Raw genomic sequence first — 20,671 nt, forward strand, 5'->3', positions numbered from 1 at the left:
GATTAAATTACATTACAGCGTGGAAACAGACCCTTCGGCCCAACAAGTCAACACCGACCCCGCCGAAGCGCAACCCACCCATACCCCTACATTTACCCCTTTACCTAACACTACGGGCAATTTAGCATGGCCAATTCACCTAACCTGCACATCTTTGGACTGTGGGAGGAAACCGGAGCACCCGGAGGAAACCCACGCAGACACGGGGAGAACGTGCAAACTCCACACAGTCAGTCGCCTGACGCAGGAATTGAACCCTGGTCTCTGGCACTATGAGGCAGCAGTGCTAACCACTGTGCCGCCCACTCACACAAAGATACACACTGAAACACACACACACTGAGACACTCGCCAACATACACACACACTCACACAGAAACACACACCCTCTCACACAGAAACACACACTGACACACACACTCCCTCTCTAACACACATACACTCACCAATGTATACACACACTCACCAACATACACACACTCATACAGAGATACACACTGAAACACACACACACTGAGACACTCACCAACATACACACACATTCACACAGAAACACACACCCTCTTACACAGAAACACTCACTAACATACACACGCAGGGTCACACACTGACACACACACTCCCTCTCTAACACACATACACTCACCAATGTATACACACACTCACCAACATACACACACTCATACAGAGATACACACTGAAACACACACACACTGAGACACTCACCAACATACACACACATTCACACAGAAACACACACCCTCTTACACAGAAACACTCACTAACATACACACGCAGGGTCACACACTGACACACACACTCCCTCTCTAACACACATGCACTCACCAATGTACACACGCACTCACCAACATACACACACTCATACAGAGATACACACTAAAACACACACACACACACTCAGACACTCACCAGCATACACACACTCAGAGACATACACTGACACACATTCTATCTCCTCTTACACAGACACACACTCACACAGAGACACTCATCAACATACACACACACAGACACTCACACAGAAACACACACTGACATACACAAACGCAGAGACACTCACCAACAGAGAAACACACTGACACACATATACACACAGACACAGATACAGACACACACACAGAGACACGATGCTAGTGGAAACACATTGTGCAGCTTCCTCTGCTGACTGTGTATTGCATCAGCATATGGTCACTGTCAGGAACATGTGCGTGCGCGCAGACACACACACACACACACACAGACACAGACACTAGTGGAAACACATTGTGCAGCTTCCTCTGCTGACTGTGCATTACGTCAGCATTTGTTCACTGTCAGGAACACTGAATAGTCTCTGCACAGACAAACACAGTCTGCACAGGCTGCATGTCCTCAGGAGCGGCACCTCACTTCCCTTATGGCCTGGGAACACAGCTGACGGTAAGTTCCAGCCCAGAGAGACAGGGAGTGAGTTGGAGGGGGAGAAGGGCAATACTATCCCTATGTGAGGATCCCTCAAAGGATGGCCTGGCCCCGAGACAACTCAGGGAAAGGTATTCAGCTGAATAGCCAGCTTGTGACTGGGAGGCTGTGGGAAACTGGCTGGGGTCAGAAGCTCTGTCAGCACCGGGGAGGGGAATGGGGTGGGCTCAGAGAGACATAGAGACTGGACAGGAATTCCAACCATCAAACTACTCCCCCCACCCCCCAGCCCCAGCACCGTGCTGTTAGTGAGGGGACAGGAGTGGGGTGGCTGTGAGGAAGGATAGGGTTAATGGCAATAAATTCCCAGGAAAATCCTGGGTCTGCCCTGCAACACAGCCTCCACCCTGAAAGCTCTAGCATGCCAACTGTCCAATTGGGTGATGTCTCCTGTCGCTGAAGAGCCAGGCAACTCTCCTTGTTGGAGGCCCAGACTGGTGTCTGGAGTTTTAGGGATAGGGATAGGGTTAGGCTCAGGTTCAGTGTCAGGGGTAGGGTCAGGGTCAGAGTCAAGGGTAGGATCAGAGTCAGCGGGTAGGGTCAGGGTAGGGTTAGGGGTCGTATCAGGGTCAGGGGTAGGGGTAGGGTTGGAGTAGAGTTAGGGGTAGGCTCAAGGTAGGATGAGGGTCAGGGTCAGGGGTAGGATTAGGCTCAGGGTCAGAGGTAGGGTTAATGTCATGGTTAGGGTTAGGGTTAGGGTCAGGGTCAGAGGTAAGTTAGTGTCAGGGTCAGGGGTAGGGTTAGGATCAGGGTCTGGGATAGGGTCAGGGTCAGGGGTAGGATTAGTGTTAGGGTTGAGGTAGGGTTAGGATCAGGGTCTGGGATAGGGTCAGGGTCAGGGGTAGGATTAGTGTTAGGGTTGAGGTAGGGTTAGGATCAGGGTCTGGGATAGGGTCAGGGTTGAGGTAGGGTTAGGATCAGGGTCGGGGCTACCTTTGTTAGGAAGATGGAAGAGGTTAAGAGTGAGACTCCCATGTGTTTCTGAACTGAACTTGAAGTCCATTCCTACCCATTCAGACAATGAGGTGTTGCCTGCTGCTGTATACTCTGGCCAGTTACCACAGTATCGTCTCCTTCAGACTCTGCTCCTTCAACGTTCGATGTCTGGGACCATCCAAAGCTTCAAAACCCAGGGTAATGGACATTATCATCAAGGTATGTAAACATTCCCCTCTCCCAGCACCCTCACCTTCAGACAATCACAGAGTCTCCACAGTGTGCAAGCAGTCCATTCAGCCCATTGAGCCCATACTGCCCCACCAAACATCATCCAACGCCAAGACTCACCCCGTCCCATTCTATTTCTGTAACGCTGCGTTTCCCAACCCTGCACAATCAACTGAAATCAGTGGGCACTGTCGGAGGGTCAGTGCTGAGGGAGTGGGCACTGTCAGAGGGTCAGTGCTGAGGGCTTGGGCACTGTCAGAGGGTCAGTGCTGAGGGAGTGCCGCACTGTCGGAGGGTCAGTGCTGAGGGTGTGCCGCACTGTCAGAGGGTCAGTGCTGAGGGAGTGGGCACTGTCGGAGGGTCAGTGCTGAGGGAGTGGGCACTGTCGGAGGGTCAGTGCTGAGGGAGCGCTGCACTGTCGGAGGGTCAGTGCTGAGGGAGAGGGCACTGTCAGAGGGTCAGTGCTGAGAGAGTGGGCACTGTCAGAGGGTCAGTGCTGAGGGAGTGGGCACTGTCAGAGGGTCAGGGCTGAGGGAGAGGGCACTGTCAGAGGGTCAGTGCTGAGGGAGTGGGCACTGTCAGAGGGTCAGGGCTGAGAGAGGGGGCACTGTCGGAGGGTCAGTGCTGAGGGAGCGGGCACTGTCAGAGGGTCAGGGCTGAGGGAGTGGGCACTATCAGAGGGTCAGGACTGAGGGAGTGGGCACTGTCAGAGGGTCAGGGCTGAGGGAGAGGGCACTGTCAGAGGATCAGGGCTGAGGGAGTGGGCACTGTCAGAGGGTCAGGGCTGAGGGAGTAGGCACTGTCAGAGGGTCAGGGCTGAGGGAGTGCGCACTGTCAGAGGGTCAGGGCTCAGGGAGTGCCGCACTGTCGGAGGGTCAGGGCTGAGGGAGAGGGCACTGTCAGAGGGTCAGTGCTGAGGGAGTGGGCACTGTCAGAGGGTCAGTGCTGAGGGCGTGCCGCACTGTCGGAGGGTCAGTGCTGAGGGAGAGGGCACTGTCAGAGGATCAGTGCTGAGGGTATGGGCACTGTCAGAGGGTCAGTGCTGAGGGTGTGGGCACTGTCAGAGTGTCAGTGCTGAGGGAGTGCCGCACTGTCGGAGGGTCAGTGCTGAGGGAGAGGGCACTGTCAGAGGACCAGTGCTGAGGGTATGGGCACTGTCAGAGGGTCAGTGCTGAGGGTGTGGGCACTGTCAGAGTGTCAGTGCTGAGGGAGTGCCGCACTGTCGGAGGGTCAGTGCTGAGGGAGTGCCGCACTGTCGGAGGGTCAGTGCTGAGGGAGAGGGCACTGTCAGAGGGTCAGTGCTGAGGGTGTGGGCACTGTCAGAGGGTCAGTGCTGAGGGTGTGGGCACAGTCAGAGGGTCAGTGCTGAGGGAATGCCACACTGTCGGAGGGTCAGTGCTGAGGGAGTGCCGCACTGTCGGAGGGTCAGTGCTGAGGGAGAGGGCACTGTCAGAGGGTCAGTGCTGAGGGAGAGGGCACTGTCAGAGGGTCAATGCTGAGGGAGTGCCACACTGTCGGAGGATCAGTGCTGAGGGAGTGGGCACTGTTGGAGGGTCAGTGCTGAGGGAGTGGGCACTGTCGGAGGGTCAGTGCTGAGAGAGTGGGCACTGTCGGAGGGTCAGTGCTGAGGGAGCGCCGCACTGTCGGAGGGCCAGTGCTGAGGGAGGGGGCACTGTCGGAGCGTCAGTGCTGAGGGAGTGGGCACTGTCGGAGGGTCAATGCTGAGGGAGCGTCGCACTGTCGGAGGGCCAGTGCTGAGGGAGGGGGCACTGTCAGAGCGTCAGTGCTGAGGGAGTGGGCACTGTCGGAGGATCAGTGCTGAGGGAGTGTGCACTGTTGGAGGGTTAGTGTTGAGGGAGAGGAGCGTTAAACCACAGAACGTTACAGAAGTGAGCACATTGTCAGTGGCTAGAAGGAGCTTTGCAACGTCCTGTGGTTTTGTCAGACTCTGAGGAAATGAAAGCCGCTTCAATTTATCAATGTTGGGTTTGGTTTTGGAAGGGGGCTTTCAAGAGAGTCAGAGTTTTATAACAGAAAGAGGCCCTTCGGCCCCATTGTGATTGTGCTGGTCATCAAGGATCTCTCTTCTCTAACCACATTCACAGATCATGGCCCATAGCCTTGTGTTCTATGGTGTTTCATCTCTGTGCCACAGTCTCTCTGCCTCTCCCATCCCTTCCAACAGTGAGTTACACACACGTGCAGACACACACACACCATCCTCTGGGTGGGAAAAGAAGTTTGCCTCAAATTCTCTCAGACGTTCCTGCTCCTGACCTTCGGACTGTGTCCTCTCTGGTCATTGAGCCCTTGATTAAGGAGGGAATGTTGTTTCTTACCTACTCTACTCTGCCTGTGCCTCTCAGAATGTTGTACACCTCAATCAGATCACTCCCCCCTCCCACTGAGCTTCCCTGCTCGGAGGTAAACACCCCCAGCTTTTCCGCTTTCTCATCACAGCTGAGTTGCTCCATCTCAGGCAACAATCTCCTCTGGACCTTCTCCAGTACAATTCCCATAATGGACATGGAACACTCGCTGCGGCCTAACTAACGTTACATAGTTTCATCAACATCCTTCCACTTGTATTCAGTGCTTTGACCATTAAAGACGATTATCCCCCAATACGCCTACTTCCCCACCTTGAGCCCCCTATCCTGCTGTCTACACACATCAGGTACTGCCTTGTCCTCTACCTCCCAGGGTTCTATGCTCACCAGTGACCCCCCTTGCAATGTTCATTGCCAGTTTTGTGTGGGTTGCTATACTGTTCAGGAGTCCACCACTGACGCAGTAAGGCTCTTGCCCTCCACGTGTGGTCCAGATGAAACCAACCAAAGTTGCTGTAGTCCATCCCCCTGCACTGCTTGGCCAGAGCAGCAGTACCAACATTGCTCACAAGGAGGTATCATGAGGAATCGCCGCAGGGTCTACCTCCTTCCATACTTCACACGTTAAAGATAAGGAGCACATTGTCAGTGCCCATCCTCAGACCCCCTGCTTCCCAAGGTCTGCCCCTTTCACCCATTATAATAACAACCCCCATATGCTTGCATTCCACGTTAGATTGTAAGCCGCTGTGACATTTGCCTGATCATGGAGGTTCGCGATACCAAGGGGAAAGTGGTCGAACATCTCATCGAGGAGCTGAACAGGTGAGAGGCTTTGTGAGGTCCCCTTGCCCTGAACACAGAGGCACCATTCACCGGCAGAAAGTTGGCAGCGGGTTTCATTGGGCAGGCCATGTTGCACATCAGAGTTACACCCAAGTGCACTGCTTTATTTTCCCATGGCATGCCAACTCCGCCACTGTCTCTGAAATTGCTCACTCATGGTCCAGCATTCAGTCACTGGCTCAGCAAAGACAGACACACGTTCGCACTCACGAGACTTCTGTTCCCAAGTTAGAGGATCCCTCCTTCTCCGTGGCAGCGGAACAATGTTATATCGCAGCCTAACATTAACCCTAACCCCCATTCTAACGTAACCCTATCGCTGAACAATGTAAAATCGCAGCCCAACCCTAACCATAATCCTACTGCGGGACAATGCTTTATCGCAGCCTCACACTAACCCTAACCCTATTCCTGAACAATGTTATATCGCAGCCTCACACTAACCCTAACCCTATTCCTGAACAATGTTATATCGCAGCCTCACAGTAACCATAACCCTATTCCTGAACAATGTTATATCGCAGCCTCACACTAACCCTATTCCTGAACAATGTTATATCGCAGCCTCACACTAACCCTATTCCTGAACAATGTTATATCGCAGCCTCACAGTAACCATAACCCTATTCCTGAACAATGTTATATCGCAGCCTCACACTAACCCTATTCCTGAACAATGTTATATCGCAGCCTCACACTAACCCTATTCCTGAACAATGTTATATCGCAGCCTCACAGTAACCATAACCCTATTGCTGAACAATGTTATATCGCAGGCTCACACTAACCCTAACCCTATTCCTGAACAATGTTATATCGCAGCCTCACACTAACCCGAACCCTGAACAATGTTATATCGCAGCCTCACATTTACCCTAACCCTAACCCTATTCCTGAACAATGTTATATCGCAGCCTCACACTAACCCTAACCTTATTCCTGAACAATGTTATGTCGCAGCCTCACACTAACCCTATTCCTGAACAATGTTATGTCGCAGCCTCACACTAACCCTATTCCTGAACAATGTTATATCACAGCCTCACACTAACCCGAATCCTATTCCTGAACAATGTTATATCGCAGCCTCACACTAACCCTAACCCTATTCCTGAACAATGTTATATCGCAGCCTCACACTAACCCTAACCCTATTCCTGAACAATGTTATATCGCAGCCTCACACTAACCCTAACCCTATTCCTGAACAATGTTATATCGCAGCCTCACAGTAACCATAACCCTATTCCTGAACAATGTTATATCACAGCCTCACACTAACCCTAACCCTATTCCTGAACAATGTTATATCACAGCCTCACACTAACCCGAATCCTATTCCTGGACAATGTTATATCGCAGCCTCACACTAACCCGAATCCTATTCCTGAACAATGTTATATCGCAGCCTCACACTAACCCTAACCCTATTCCTGAACAATGTTATATCGCAGCCTCACACTAACCCTTACCCTATTCCTGAACAATGTTATATCGCAGCCTAACGTTCACCCTAACCCTATTCCTGAACAGTTATATCGCAGCCTCACACTAACCCGAATCCTATTCCTGAACAATGTTATATCGCAGCCTCACACTAACCCTTACCCTATTCCTGAACAATGTTATATCGCAGCCTAACGTTCACCCTAACCCTATTCCTGAACAGTTATATCGCAGCCTCACACTAACCCGAATCCTATTCCTGAACAATGTTATATCGCAGCCTAACGTTCACCCTAACCCTATTCCTGAACAGTTATATCGCAGCCTCACACTAACCCGAATCCTATTCCTGAACAATGTTATATCGCAGCCTCACACTAACCCTTACCCTATTCCTGAACAATGTTATATCGCAGCCTAACGTTCACCCTAACCCTATTCCTGAACAGTTATATCGCAGCCTCACACTAACCCGAATCCTATTCCTGAACAATGTTATATCGCAGCCTCACACTAACCCGAATCCTATTCCTGAAGAATGTTATATCGCAGCCTCGCACTAACCCGAACCCTATTCCTGAACAATATTATATCGCAGCCTCACACTAACCCTAACCCTATTCCTGAACAATGTTATATCGCAGCCTCACATTTACCCTAACCCTATTCCTGAACAATGTTATATCGCAGCCTCACACTAACCCTAACCCTATTCCTGAACAATGTTATTTCGCAGCCTCACATTTACCCTAACCCTAACTCTATTGCTGAACAATGTTATATCGCAGCCTAACGTTCACCCTAACCCTATTGCTGAACAATGTTATATCGCAGCTTCACACTAACTATAACCCTATTCCTGAACAATGTTATATCACAGCCTCACACTAACCCTAACCCTATTGCTGAACAATGTTATATCGCAGCCTCACACTAACTATAATCCTATTCCTGAACAATGTTATATCGCAGCCTCACACTAACCCTAACCCTATTGCTGAACAATGTTATATCGCAGCTTCACACTAACTATAACCCTATTCCTGAACAATGTTATATCGCAGCCTCACACTAACTATAACCCTATTCCTGAACAATGTTATATCACAGCCTCACACTAACCCTAACCCTATTCCTGAACAATGTTATATCACAGCCTCACACTAACCCTAACTCTATTGCTGAACAATGTTATATCGCAGCCTAACGTTCACCCTAACCCTATTCCTGAACAGTTATATCGCAGCCTCACACTAACCCGAATCCCTATTCCTGAACAATATTATATCGCAGCCTCACACAAACCCTAACCCTATTCCTGAACAATGTTATATCGCAGCCTCACACTAACCCTAACCCTATTCCTGAACAATGTTATATCACAGCCTCACACAAACCCTAACCCTACTCCTGAACAATGTTATATCGCAGCCTCACATTTACCCTAACCCTAACTCTATTGCTGAACAATGTTATATCGCAGCCTAACGTTCACCCTAACCCTATTGCTGAACAATGTTATATCGCAGCCTCACACTAACCCTAACCCTATTGCTGAACAATGTTATATCGCAGCCTCACACGAACTATAACCCTATTCCTGAAGAATGTTATATCACAGCCTCACACTAACCCTAACCCTATTCCTGAACAATGTTATATCGCAGCCTCACACTAACTATAACCCTATTCCTGAACAATGTTATATCACAGCCTCACACTAACCCTAACCCTATTCCTGAACAATGTTATATCACAGCCTCACACTAACCCTAACCCTATTCCTGAACAATGTTATATCGCAGCCTCACACTAACCCTAACCCTATTCCTGAACAATGTTATATCGCAGCCTCACACTAACCCTTACCCGATTCCTGAACAATGTTATATCGCAGCCTCACACTAATCCTAACCCTATTCCTGAACAATGTTATATCGCAGCCTCACATTTACCCTAACCCTAACTCTATTGCTGAACAATGTTATATCGCAGCCTAACGTTCACCCTAACCCTATTCCTGAACAATGTTATATCACAGACTCACACTAACCCCAACCCTATTCCTGAACAATGTTATATCGCAGCCTCACACTAACTATAACCCTATTCCTGAACAATGTTATATCACAGCCTCACATTTACCCTAACCCTAACTCTATTGCTGAACAATGTTATATCGCAGCCTAACGTTCACCCTAACCCTATTCCTGAACAATGTTATATCACAGCCTCACACTAACCCTAACTCTATTGCTGAACAATGTTATATCGCAGCCTAACGTTCACCCTAACCCTATTCCTGAACAGTTATATCGCAGCCTCACACTAACCCGAATCCTATTCCTGAACAATATTATATCGCAGCCTCACACAAACCCTAACCCTATTCCTGAACAATGTTATATCGCAGCCTCACACTAACCCTTACCCTATTCCTGAACAATGTTATATCTCAGCCTAACGTTCACCCTAACCCTATTCCTGAACAGTTATATCGCAGCCTCACACTAACCCGAATCCTATTCCTGAACAATATTATATCGCAGCCTCACACTAACCCTAACCCTATTCCTGAACAATGTTATATCGCAGCCTCACATTTACCCTAACCCTATTCCTGAACAATGTTATATTGCAGCCTCACACTAACCCTAACCCTATTCCTGAACAATGTTATATCGCAGCCTCACATTTACCCTAACCCTAACTCTATTGCTGAACAATGTTATATCGCAGCCTAACGTTCAACCTAACCCTATTGCTGAACAATGTTATATCGCAGCTTCACACTAACTATAACCCTATTCCTGAACAATGTTATATCACAGCCTCACACTAACCCTAACCCTATTCCTGAACAATGTTATATCGCAGCCTCACACTAACCCTAACCCTATTGCTGAACAATGTTATATCGCAGCCTCACACTAACCCTAACCCTATTGCTGAACAATGTTATATCGCAGCTTCACACTAACTATAACCCTATTCCTGAACAATGTTATATCGCAGCCTCACACTAACTATAATCCTATTCCTGAACAATGTTATATCACAGCCTCACACTAACCCTAACCCTATTCCTGAACAATGTTATATCGCAGCCTCATTTACCCTAACCCTAACTCTATTGCTGAACAATGTTATATCGCAGCCTCACACTAACCCTAACCCTACTCCTGAACAATGTTATATCGCAGCCTCACATTTACCCTAACCCTAACTCTATTGCTGAACAATGTTATATCGCAGCCTAACGTTCACCCTAACCCTATTCCTGAACAATGTTATATCGCAGCCTCACACTAACCCTAACCCTATTCCTGAACAATGTTATATCGCAGCCTCACACTAACCCTAACCCTATTGCTGAACAATGTTATATCGCAGCTTCACACTAACTATAACCCTATTCCTGAACAATGTTATATCACAGCCTCACACTAACCCTAACTCTATTGCTGAACAATGTTATATCGCAGCCTAACGTTCACCCTAACCCTATTCCTGAACAGTTATATCGCAGCCTCACACTAACCCGAATCCTATTCCTGAACAATAATATATCGCAGCCTCACACAAACCCTAACCCTATTCCTGAACAATGTTATATCGCAGCCTCACACTAACCCTAACCCTATTCCTGAACAATGTTATATCACAGCCTCACACAAACCCTAACCCTATTCCTGAACAATGTTATATCGCAGCCTCACATTTACCCTAACCCTAACTCTATTGCTGAACAATGTTATATCGCAGCCTAACGTTCACCCTAACCCTATTGCTGAACAATATTATATCGCAGCCTCACACTAACCCTAACCCTATTGCTGAACAATGTTATATCGCAGCCTCACACGAACTATAACCCTATTCCTGAAGAATGTTATATCACAGCCTCACACTAACCCTAACCCTATTCCTGAACAATGTTATATCGCAGCCTCACACTAACTATAACCCTATTCCTGAACAATGTTATATCACAGCCTCACACTAACCCTAACCCTATTCCTGAACAATGTTATATCACAGCCTCACACTAACCCTAACCCTATTCCTGAACAATGTTATATCGCAGCCTCACACTAACCCTAACCCTATTCCTGAACAATGTTATATCGCAGCCTCACACTAACCCTTACCCTATTCCTGAACAATGTTATATCGCAGCCTCACACTAATCCTAACCCTATTCCTGAACAATGTTATATCGCAGCCTCACATTTACCCTAACCCTAACTCTATTGCTGAACAATGTTATATCGCAGCCTAACGTTCACCCTAACCCTATTGCTGAACAATGTTATATCGCAGCTTCACACTAACTATAACCCTATTCCTGAACAATGTTATATCACAGCCTCACACTAACCCTATTCCTGAACAATGTTATATCGCAGCCTCACACTAACTATAACCCTATTCCTGAACAATGTTATATCACAGCCTCACATTTACCCTAACCCTAACTCTATTGCTGAACAATGTTATATCGCAGCCTAACGTTCACCCTAACCCTATTCCCGAACAATGTTATATCGCAGCCTCACACTAACCCTAACCCTATTCCTGAACAATGTTATATCGCAGCCTCACACTAACCCTAACCCTATTCCCGAACAATGTTATATCGCAGCCTCACACTAACACTAACCCTATTCCTGAACAATGTTACATCGCAGCCTCACACTAACCCTAACCCTATTCCTGAACAATGTTATATCGCAGCCTCACACTAACTATAACCCTATTCCTGAACAATGTTATATCGCAGCCTCACACTAACCCTTACCCTATTGCTGAACAATGTTATATCGCAGCCTCACACTAACCCTAACCCTATTCCTGAACAATGTTATATCACAGCCTCACACTAACCCGAATCCTATCCCTGAACAATGTTATATCGCAGCCTCACACTAAACCTTACCTTATTGCTGAATAATGTTATATCGCAGCCTCAAACTAACCCTAACCCTATTCCTGAACAATGTTATATCACAGCCTCACACTAACCCGAATCCTATCCCTGAACAATGTTATATCGCAGCCTAACGTTCACCCTAACCCTATTCCTGAACAATGTTATATCACAGCCTCACACTAACCCTAACCCTGAACAATGTTATATCGCAGCCTCACACTAACCCTAACCCTATTCCTGAACAATGTTATATCGCAGCCTAACGTTCACCCTAACCCTATTCCTGAACAATGTGATATCGCAGCCTCTCACAAACCCTATTCCTGAACAATGTTATATCGCAGCCTCACACTAACCCTATTCCTGAACAATGTTATATCGCAGCCTCACACTAACCCTAACCCTATTCCTGAACAATGTTATATCGCAGCCTCACACTAACCCTATTCCTGAACAATGTTATATCACAGCCTCACACTAACCCTAACCCTATTCCCGAACAATGTTATATCGCAGCCTCACACTAACCCTAACCCTATTCCTGAACAATGTTATATCGCAGCCTCACACTAACCCTATTCCTGAACAATGTTATATCACAGCCTCACACTAACCCTAACCCTATTCCTGAACAATGTTATATCGCAGCCTCACACTAACCCTATTCCTGAACAATGTTATATCACAGCCTCACACTAACCCTAACCCTATTCCCGAACAATGTTATATCGCAGCCTCACACTAACCCTAACCCTATTCCTGAACAATGTTATATCGCAGCCTCACACTAACCCTATTCCTGAACAATGTTATATCACAGCCTCACACTAACCCTAACCCTATTCCCGAACAATGTTATATCGCAGCCTCAAACTAACCCTAACCCTATTCCTGAACAATGTTATATCACAGCCTCACACTAACCCTAACCCTAAACAATGTTATATCGCAGCCTAACGTTCACCCTAACCCTATTCCTGAACAATGTTATATCGCAGCCTCTCACAAACCCTATTCCTGAACAATGTTATATCGCAGCCTCACACTAACCCTATTCCTGAACAATGTTATATCGCAGCCTAACGTTCACCCTAACCCTATTCCTGAACAATGTTATATCGCAGCCTCACATTTACCCTAACCCTATTCCTGAACAATATTATATCGCAGCCTCACAATAACCCTAACCCTATTCCTGAACAATGTTATATCGCAGCCTCACACTAACCCTAACCCTATTCCTGAACAATGTTATATCGCAGCCTCACATTTACCCTAACCCTATTCCTGAACAATGTAATATCGCAGCCTTGGTGTTTTGCTTCACCTCAGCTGGATGCCCTATCTGATGTCTGTCCTATCACCTCCCACCTCCATCAACCCCATTCAACGCTGCCACCAACAAACTCCATCTCAGCTCATTGACTGCAGAAGGCCTCGCCCACGCCCTCAATACGCAAGTGTCCACTGCACACCAGCTACTCTTCCACATTCCACTCCCAAGTTTCATAGCTTCCCTGATTACCTATCTCCACCAGCCCTTCCCCCAGTCCCCACACCCCCTCCCCATCTCCGTCCCTTCCCCCAGTCCCCACACCCCCTCCCCATCTCCGTCCCTTTCCCCAGTCCCCACACCCCCTCCCCATCTCCGTCCCTTTCCCCAGTCCCCACACCCCCTCCCCATCTCCGTCCCCTCCCCCAGTCCCCACACCCCCTCCCCATCTCCGTCCCCTACCCCAGTCCCCACACCCCCTCCCCTCCTCCGTCCCCTCCGCCAGTCCCCACAACCCCTCCCCTCCTCCGTCCCCTACACTACCTCCCTATCTCCGTCACCTCCTCTGGTCCTGCCCTCCTCCTTTCCCAACATCTCAGCCATTCCCCCAGATTCCCATCCCATCACCATCACTGGCTGTGCCCTGGAGAGGAATTAGGAGGGGTGTGGGCAGTGGGTTGGAAATCCTCCCTCCTCCCCGTAACCTCTCACTCCCTCAAAATCTAACCTGACATCTGACAGGGGCCTGTGCCCACTTTGGTCTGATTGACGCTCCCAGGGAGGGTTGGGATGGATCCGGAGGTATGCCAATGTAACAGTTTATCTGGTTAGTCTCCTGGGCAGCTGCCTATCGAGTCAGGCCAGCATCCTGAACCATGGTGCTATTTGAAATTTTGCCAACTGGGCCTGGGAGAGATCTGCACGACGGAGGGTCGAGATAAGGGAGTGAAGACTCATTGCTTTCCCATTCTGTACATAGGTTTAACATGGTACACCATTACAGTTACACAGCCAGCAGGAGGCTGGGTCGCAGCCAATACAAGGAGCAGTATGTTTTTGTCTACAGGTACCTGACAGCACGGAACACTTAGTAGGAGGGGCATTGGGTGGGAACGCACCAATAGATATGTGCCAGGCTGCTTCCATCACCAGAAATCAGAACAAGGAGTCCACTCCCACCTTCCCCTGCTAGGGATAGAGGATTATGGGGTGGGGGCAGGAGAATGGGGTTGAGAAACATACTAGCAACGATCAATCAGCAGGCTTGATGAACCGAATGGCCTAATCTTATGTTTTGTGGCCTCTACTCTACTATCCCGCTTCCTTAGCCTCCACTCTCAATCCCCTCCTGAGGGCAGGATAAGACCACCCTCCCCCACCCCCACTCTTCCGGGGAAGGGGGGGGGGGGGGAGGGGAAAGAGTCCATTCTGTCATGTCTCCTAACAGGGCAAGCCCCTCAGTCCAGGAATGAGCTGAACGAGCTTCCCAGTTGCATGCTGGAACCCATCGACAGTCTAGCTCTGCTATCTGCAGCAGACCGGCAGCAATCCATTAAGCTTGAAGGGTACAGTGGGACCTGGGAGACTCAACGCAGTGCACCAAGACAGCAAAGTGAGAAGCCAAAGGTAACGCTGGCCTTTACTCCTGGGGAAGTACAGGTCAGAAGGAGGGCAATAGACTTTGAAGGCATTTGATCCTCAAATCATTGCCTTTGCTCTCCAAAGGTCAGACGTGGTGAAGCTTACAGACAGTTACCAGTATGAAGACAAGAAAGGCAACGCAGACATCTTCGCTCGAGCTCCATTCATTGTTGTGTTCCATTCTCCAAGAACCGGTAAGGACGTGATTGTGATGTGATCTGTTTCTCACGCGGGGAGTTACAGCTTGGGATTCTTCAGAGAATACTCCCTGTACACAGGACGTGGTCAGTCTCTCACCTCGGTCTGAGCTCTCTGCAAATGAGCAACTTCTAACCCTGTAGCTCAATTGTACCATCGCTGTGCACAGCCAGCTGCACCGCAGGGCACTGTCTTAAATAAAGCCTCAGGATGTGATCAAGCAAATGCCAGGACATTGCAGGAATTAGGAAAGAAAGAATTGAGATATTTGCACCAACAGCCAGTAAGGTGGCAGAAGACTGGAAGGTGGCTAATATTGTGTCACTATTTATTTCAAAAAATAAAGTCTGCGAAGAAAAACCAGGAAGCCAAGACCCATGAGTCTGACATCTGTGGTGAACAAACTGTTGGGGAGAATTCTCAGGCAGGATCTGCATGCATTTGGAAAGGCAAGAGCGATTAAGGATAGTCATGTCTCACTGACTTGATTTGAGTTTTTTTTGAAGAGGTGACCAACAAGGTAGATGAAGGCAGAGTGATAGATAATGTTAACGTGGACTTTAGCAAGGTTTCAAATTAGATTAATTACTGTGGAAACAGGCCCTTCAGCCCAACCAGTCCATACTGACCCTCTGAAGAGTAACCCACCCAGACCCATTTCCCTCTGACTGATGCACCTAACACTACAGGCAATTTAGCATGGCCAATTCACCTAACCTGCACTTGTTTTGGACTGCGGGAGGAAACCCATGCAGATATGGGGAAAAAATGTGCAAACTCCACACAAGACAGTTGCCTGAGGCGGGAATTGAACCCAAGTCTCTGGCGCCGTGAGGCAGCAGTGCTAACCACTGCGCTGCCCAGGTCTTTGACAACGTCCTACATGAAGTACTAGTTAGTAAGGTTAGATGACATGGGATCCAGAAAGAGTTGGCCAATTGGGTACAAAACTGGTTTGACAATAGGAGACAGGTTGGCGATCGAGAGTTGTAATGCAGACTGGAGGCCTGTGACCAGTAGTGTGCCGCAGGTAGCGGTGCTGGGTCTACTGCTTATACAAATGATTTAGATGAGAATACAGGAGGTATGATTAATAAATTTGCAGTTGACAATATAACTAGTTGTGCAGTGGACAGTGAAGATATCCAAGATTACAATGGAATCTTAATCTACTGGCCAATGGGCAGAATGGCAGATGGAGGTTAATTTAGATAAATGTTTTTTACATTAGTATGGAAACAGGCCCTTCAGCCCAACAAGTCCACAATGACCCTCCAAAGAGTAACCCACCCAGACCAGTTTCCTACCCTATATTTAACCCCTCCTTTCAATTTAGCATGACCAACTCACCTGACCTGCAGAACTTTGGATTGTGGGAGGAAACCCATGCAGACACGGGGATAATGGGCAAACTCCACCCGGCCACCACAGTCTGGAATTGATCCTGGGTCCCAGGTGCTGCGAGGCAGCAGTGCTAATCACTGAGCCACCATGCCACCCGAAATGTGAGGTGTTGCGTTTTGGTAAGACACACCAGAGCTGGATTTCCACAGTTAATGGCTCCTTGAAAGTGGTGTCACATGTAGACAGGATGCAGAGGGCAATTGGTATGTGTCTTCATTGGTCAGAGCATTGAGTACAGGAGTTGGGGATGTCATGTTACAGCTGTAAATGACAATGGTAAGGCCACTTTTGGAGTATTGTGGACAATTCTGGTCACCCAGATATAGGAAGGTATTATTAAACTGCAAAAAAGATTTCCAGGTCTTGAGTTAAAGAGAAGCTGGATCAGCTAGGGATTCTTCCCCTGGATGCTATGGGGAAGTGACCTTATAAAGGTTTATAAAATCATGAGGGACATACATAGGGTAAATAGCCAAAGCCTTTTCCCCAGGGTCAGGCAGTTTAAATCTAGAGGGTGTAGGTTTAAGGTGGGAGGGTAAAGATCTAAAAAGGAGCCTGAGAGGCAACTTGTTCCAGAGAGTGGCACGTGTATAGATCAAAGGGCCATAGGATGGTGGGTCAAAGGGCTGTTCCTGAACTGTTGACACTGACTGTTCACTTGTGCCTTTAGTTACACTCTTGATCACTTCTGTCTCCTCAGTGATTAAAGACTTTGTCCTGGTTGGTCTACACACTGCACCCAATGATGCTGTGCAGGAGATGGAGGAACTTTACAAAGTCTTCCTGGAGGTCAGGAAGAAGTGGGGCATCGAGGTAAGGTCAGGGGACGGGCATTCGAGGCAGGACTGTGGACAAGGGCAGCACACATTCCCCAACGTGACCCCGTCCTCCCTCTTGCCCTACCTTCCCTGATGCGACCCTACCCCTGACTTGACCCCCATTCCCTCCCTCTTCCGCCCCCCCCCCCCGAAGACGTGACCCCATTCACTCTCTCCCACCCCCAAAGCCATGTCCCCTCTTCCCCCATCCACCCAACCCAACATGATTGTCATCTCTCCCCCCCCCCCCCCACCCCAGGATGTGATGCTGCTGGGTGATCTGAATGCAGGTTGTAGCTACGTCTCTCACAGCGACTGGGAAACCATCAGAGTGCGCAGCGATGCCAGCTTCCACTGGCTTATCGGAGATGAGGAAGACACTACCATCTGCAAGAGGACCAACTGCGCATACGACAGGTCAGACGGAGCGGTGGGTTGGAAAACAAGAGGGAGGGGAGAATGGTGATGGGGGCAGGGGTACAAGGGGGAGGCGAGCTGAGGGATGGCAAATAGGGAGCTCCTGGGGGCACCAAGCACAGGTACTGATGATGCCACAGAGTCCAACCAGTCCATGCCAGCCTTCACGCTTCACTCTAGCCCCCTCTTCATCACAACAGCACCGGCACCAACCGCACTAGCAAACCCATCTTCACTTCCCCCATTCCACAGGGAGAGAAGCTTTCGTTAACCTCCTCCTGACCCCCCCCCCCCAAACACATCTTTGCTGGGATACAAAGCCCCCAAAACACTCCACACAACCGCCTTCCCCCCCCCACCCCTCTTTTCAAGCTCCTTAAGAATTTTGTCTTTCGGTAAGGTCACACCTCAGTCCTCCAAACGCAGTACAGACCAAATCGCCCAACATAGTCTCCTCAGAGGGTCCGTCCAACCCCAGGATCAGCCAAGTGGACCTTATGGGGCCTCCTCTAAGACTAGTCTCCTTCCCAGTACCTGGGCCACGATTGTATTGAGTTCCAAGAGCTGAATGACCTCGTGTGAACCAGCTGCTGAGACCTAACTGCCCCCCACCTCCTTCACCTTATCTGCAGGATGATTGTGCACGGTTCCAGGTTTTACAGCGCTGTCGTGCCTGGGTCAGCCAAGGCATTCCATTTCCAGGCAGAGTTCAGACTGTCCGAGAGCCAGGTGAGGACATCGCAGACCTCAACAATCTCTACACTGAGTGAGTGAGAGTGACCAACCCAGTCTCCATTTTTAAACCAGTCCCTCCTGTTTCAATCCCACAGGCTGGGGAGGTGAGTGACCACTACCCAGTGGAAGTGGAAATTAAACTGGACCGAACTGCCCACAGTGAACTCTGACGCACAGGCGACAATTACCCGGAGAGTCCACCACGACACCAACAAAGCTTTCTTTGCTACTCTCATTCGCTTGCCAGGCAATGTAGGGAGCGCCTTTGCCGATGACCAGTCTGTAAGCAAGGAAACATCTGATCCTTCCCCTCGTCTGGGCAGTTTGGTAGAATATCAAGAGGAACACAAGATCATGACACAAAGGAGAGTGGACTCTGCTCTTTGGGTGATTAAAAGTAAAACAAAAACAAGTTTATTGACATGGAAGGCTGGGTTGGTTTGCACAGATTAGTCCACTCTCAGGATTACAACCGCAGAGCAGGCACCAGATTACCTGGAAGGTAGGGAACAAAGGTTAATCCCAACGCAGAGATGGGGTGGGGGACAGCCACGGAGGTAGATCCCAGACACTGCGTGCGCACACGTGTGTGTTTATTGGGGAGGGGGGGGGGGGGGGGGGGGTGCCGGAGCCACAGAGGGTCAAGTCAGATCAGATCCACCGCATCACCTGGTGTGAGGTTACTCACACCCATATACCCCCAATGCGACAGACTGCACCCCCACACCCTAACTCCTCTTCTCCATCCTAAACTTCCCCCACCACACTCCCACTGAGAACACACAGGAGACAGACCCAGACACGCATCACCTCCGACCCACATCACCCAGCCCAGAGCACAGACTCAGACACGCATTACACCAGGGTCCTGGGGATCAAGATACTCCTTTTAATGGTAAAAGCAAGAGTATGGAGTGAGGGCTCAGACTGCGTGCAGAGCTCGCCAGACACTTAAGGGTCCACGCTCCGGCACATACTTCACTCCACACCCATCAGGGACCAGTCGCTTCTCCGCCACCATGTCATCAAAATTCTCCGCATTAAACTTGGTGAAACCCCACTTCTTCGAGATGTGGATCTGAGGGGAACAGAGAGACGAAGGTCAGCAATTGGTGGGGGGGAGGAGAGATACTGGACACACAGACACAGTCAGTTGTTCACACTTGCGTCATCGCGACTATCCAAACACTGTCGAGCAGCATTAATCCAGCAAGTCCTTGACTAATGCTCAGTCAGGGCAAGGTACTAGATGACTATGTCTCAGAGGTCCCTTAGTGCGCTCTGTACAGACTAACAGAGCACATACACAACCAGAGAGGGGTTTACTGTATGCAGCCATTGCACACCAAGACTTCCACAAAACAAGGAGTCGGTCGGCTTAATTAACTGCAAAGAGCGAGCTGGGCCCAGCAACGCGGGGAAGAGAAGGGGAGTCATACCCGTCAGCTCAGCCCCCTGACCCTAGAAACCTCACCCTTACCTTCTGACGACCTGGAAACTTGAATTTGGCTCTGCGCAGGGCCTCAATGACATGCTCCTTGTGCTGGGTCTTGGTCCTTACTGACATGATAACCTGCCCAATGTTCACCCGGGCAACTGTGCCCTGGGGCTTGCCAAAGGCTCCTCGCATCCCAGTCTGCAGCCTATAGGAAGCACAGGGTAGGGGGGAGGGAATGGGTTAGTGAGAAACCATTTCACAACAATCCTCAAAGCAAGATCAAATCTGTCACACAGGAACGAGGGGTCATTCAGCACCCACCCAGTCACTGGGACCACCCTCCCTCTCAGCAATCCGCCAAGAGAACATTCCCTGAACAGCCTCCAGAGCCAGTCAGTCTCTCCCCCCTTGGCAATGCTCCATTTCCCTTCTGCAGCACTTGCTGCCCTCACACAATAAGTTGGCAAGACACAGGAAGAGATGGCAGATGCTCAAACCCTCACCGATCAGCGCCGGCACACGACAACATCTTGTTGATGCGGA

General features: G+C 49.3%; 2 protein-coding genes and 1 non-coding gene across 6 annotated transcripts; 1 reads left to right on the top strand and 2 right to left on the bottom strand.

The window, feature by feature from the left end:
• Positions 1–610: 610 nt before the first annotated feature.
• LOC122542351 (deoxyribonuclease gamma-like) lies at positions 611–19,269 on the top strand. 4 transcript variants are annotated; one of them, XM_087985289.1, is made up of 9 exons: positions 613–1,440; positions 2,500–2,637; positions 5,716–5,804; positions 14,457–14,543; positions 15,203–15,312; positions 17,421–17,533; positions 17,798–17,955; positions 18,588–18,684; positions 18,786–19,269. In XM_087985289.1, exons 1-9 carry the CDS (start codon positions 1,387–1,389, stop codon positions 18,858–18,860), a joined length of 921 nt encoding a protein of 306 aa, XP_087841415.1. In that variant the 5' UTR covers positions 613–1,386; the 3' UTR covers positions 18,861–19,269. The 4 variants fall into 4 exon arrangements, with proteins under 4 accessions (XP_087841417.1, XP_087841415.1, XP_087841418.1 ...); XM_087985292.1 differs by having other exon boundaries at positions 1,394–1,440; positions 2,562–2,637; XM_087985290.1 differs by lacking the exon at positions 613–1,440 and adding an exon at positions 2,227–2,346 and having other exon boundaries at positions 2,388–2,637.
• Positions 19,270–19,556: 287 nt separating this feature from the next.
• On the bottom strand, positions 19,557–20,665 carry rpl10 (ribosomal protein L10). The gene is made up of 3 exons (XM_043679327.2): positions 20,632–20,665; positions 20,171–20,333; positions 19,557–19,768 (listed from the first exon to the last, which is right to left on the bottom strand). Exons 1-3 carry the CDS (start codon positions 20,655–20,657, stop codon positions 19,613–19,615), a joined length of 345 nt encoding a protein of 114 aa, XP_043535262.2. The 5' UTR covers positions 20,658–20,665; the 3' UTR covers positions 19,557–19,612.
• Positions 19,944–20,082, bottom strand: LOC122542388 (small nucleolar RNA SNORA70). The gene has a single exon (XR_006309799.1). It is a non-coding gene; the product is annotated as a small nucleolar RNA SNORA70 (small nucleolar RNA).
• Positions 20,666–20,671: the final 6 nt, after the last annotated feature.

The sequence above is a fragment of the Chiloscyllium plagiosum genome, unplaced genomic scaffold, assembly GCF_037043375.1.
Source record: "Chiloscyllium plagiosum isolate Xiang-an unplaced genomic scaffold, Cpla_swu_hap1 HiC_scaffold_51, whole genome shotgun sequence".
NCBI classification, from domain to species: Eukaryota; Metazoa; Chordata; class Chondrichthyes; order Orectolobiformes; family Hemiscylliidae; genus Chiloscyllium; species Chiloscyllium plagiosum.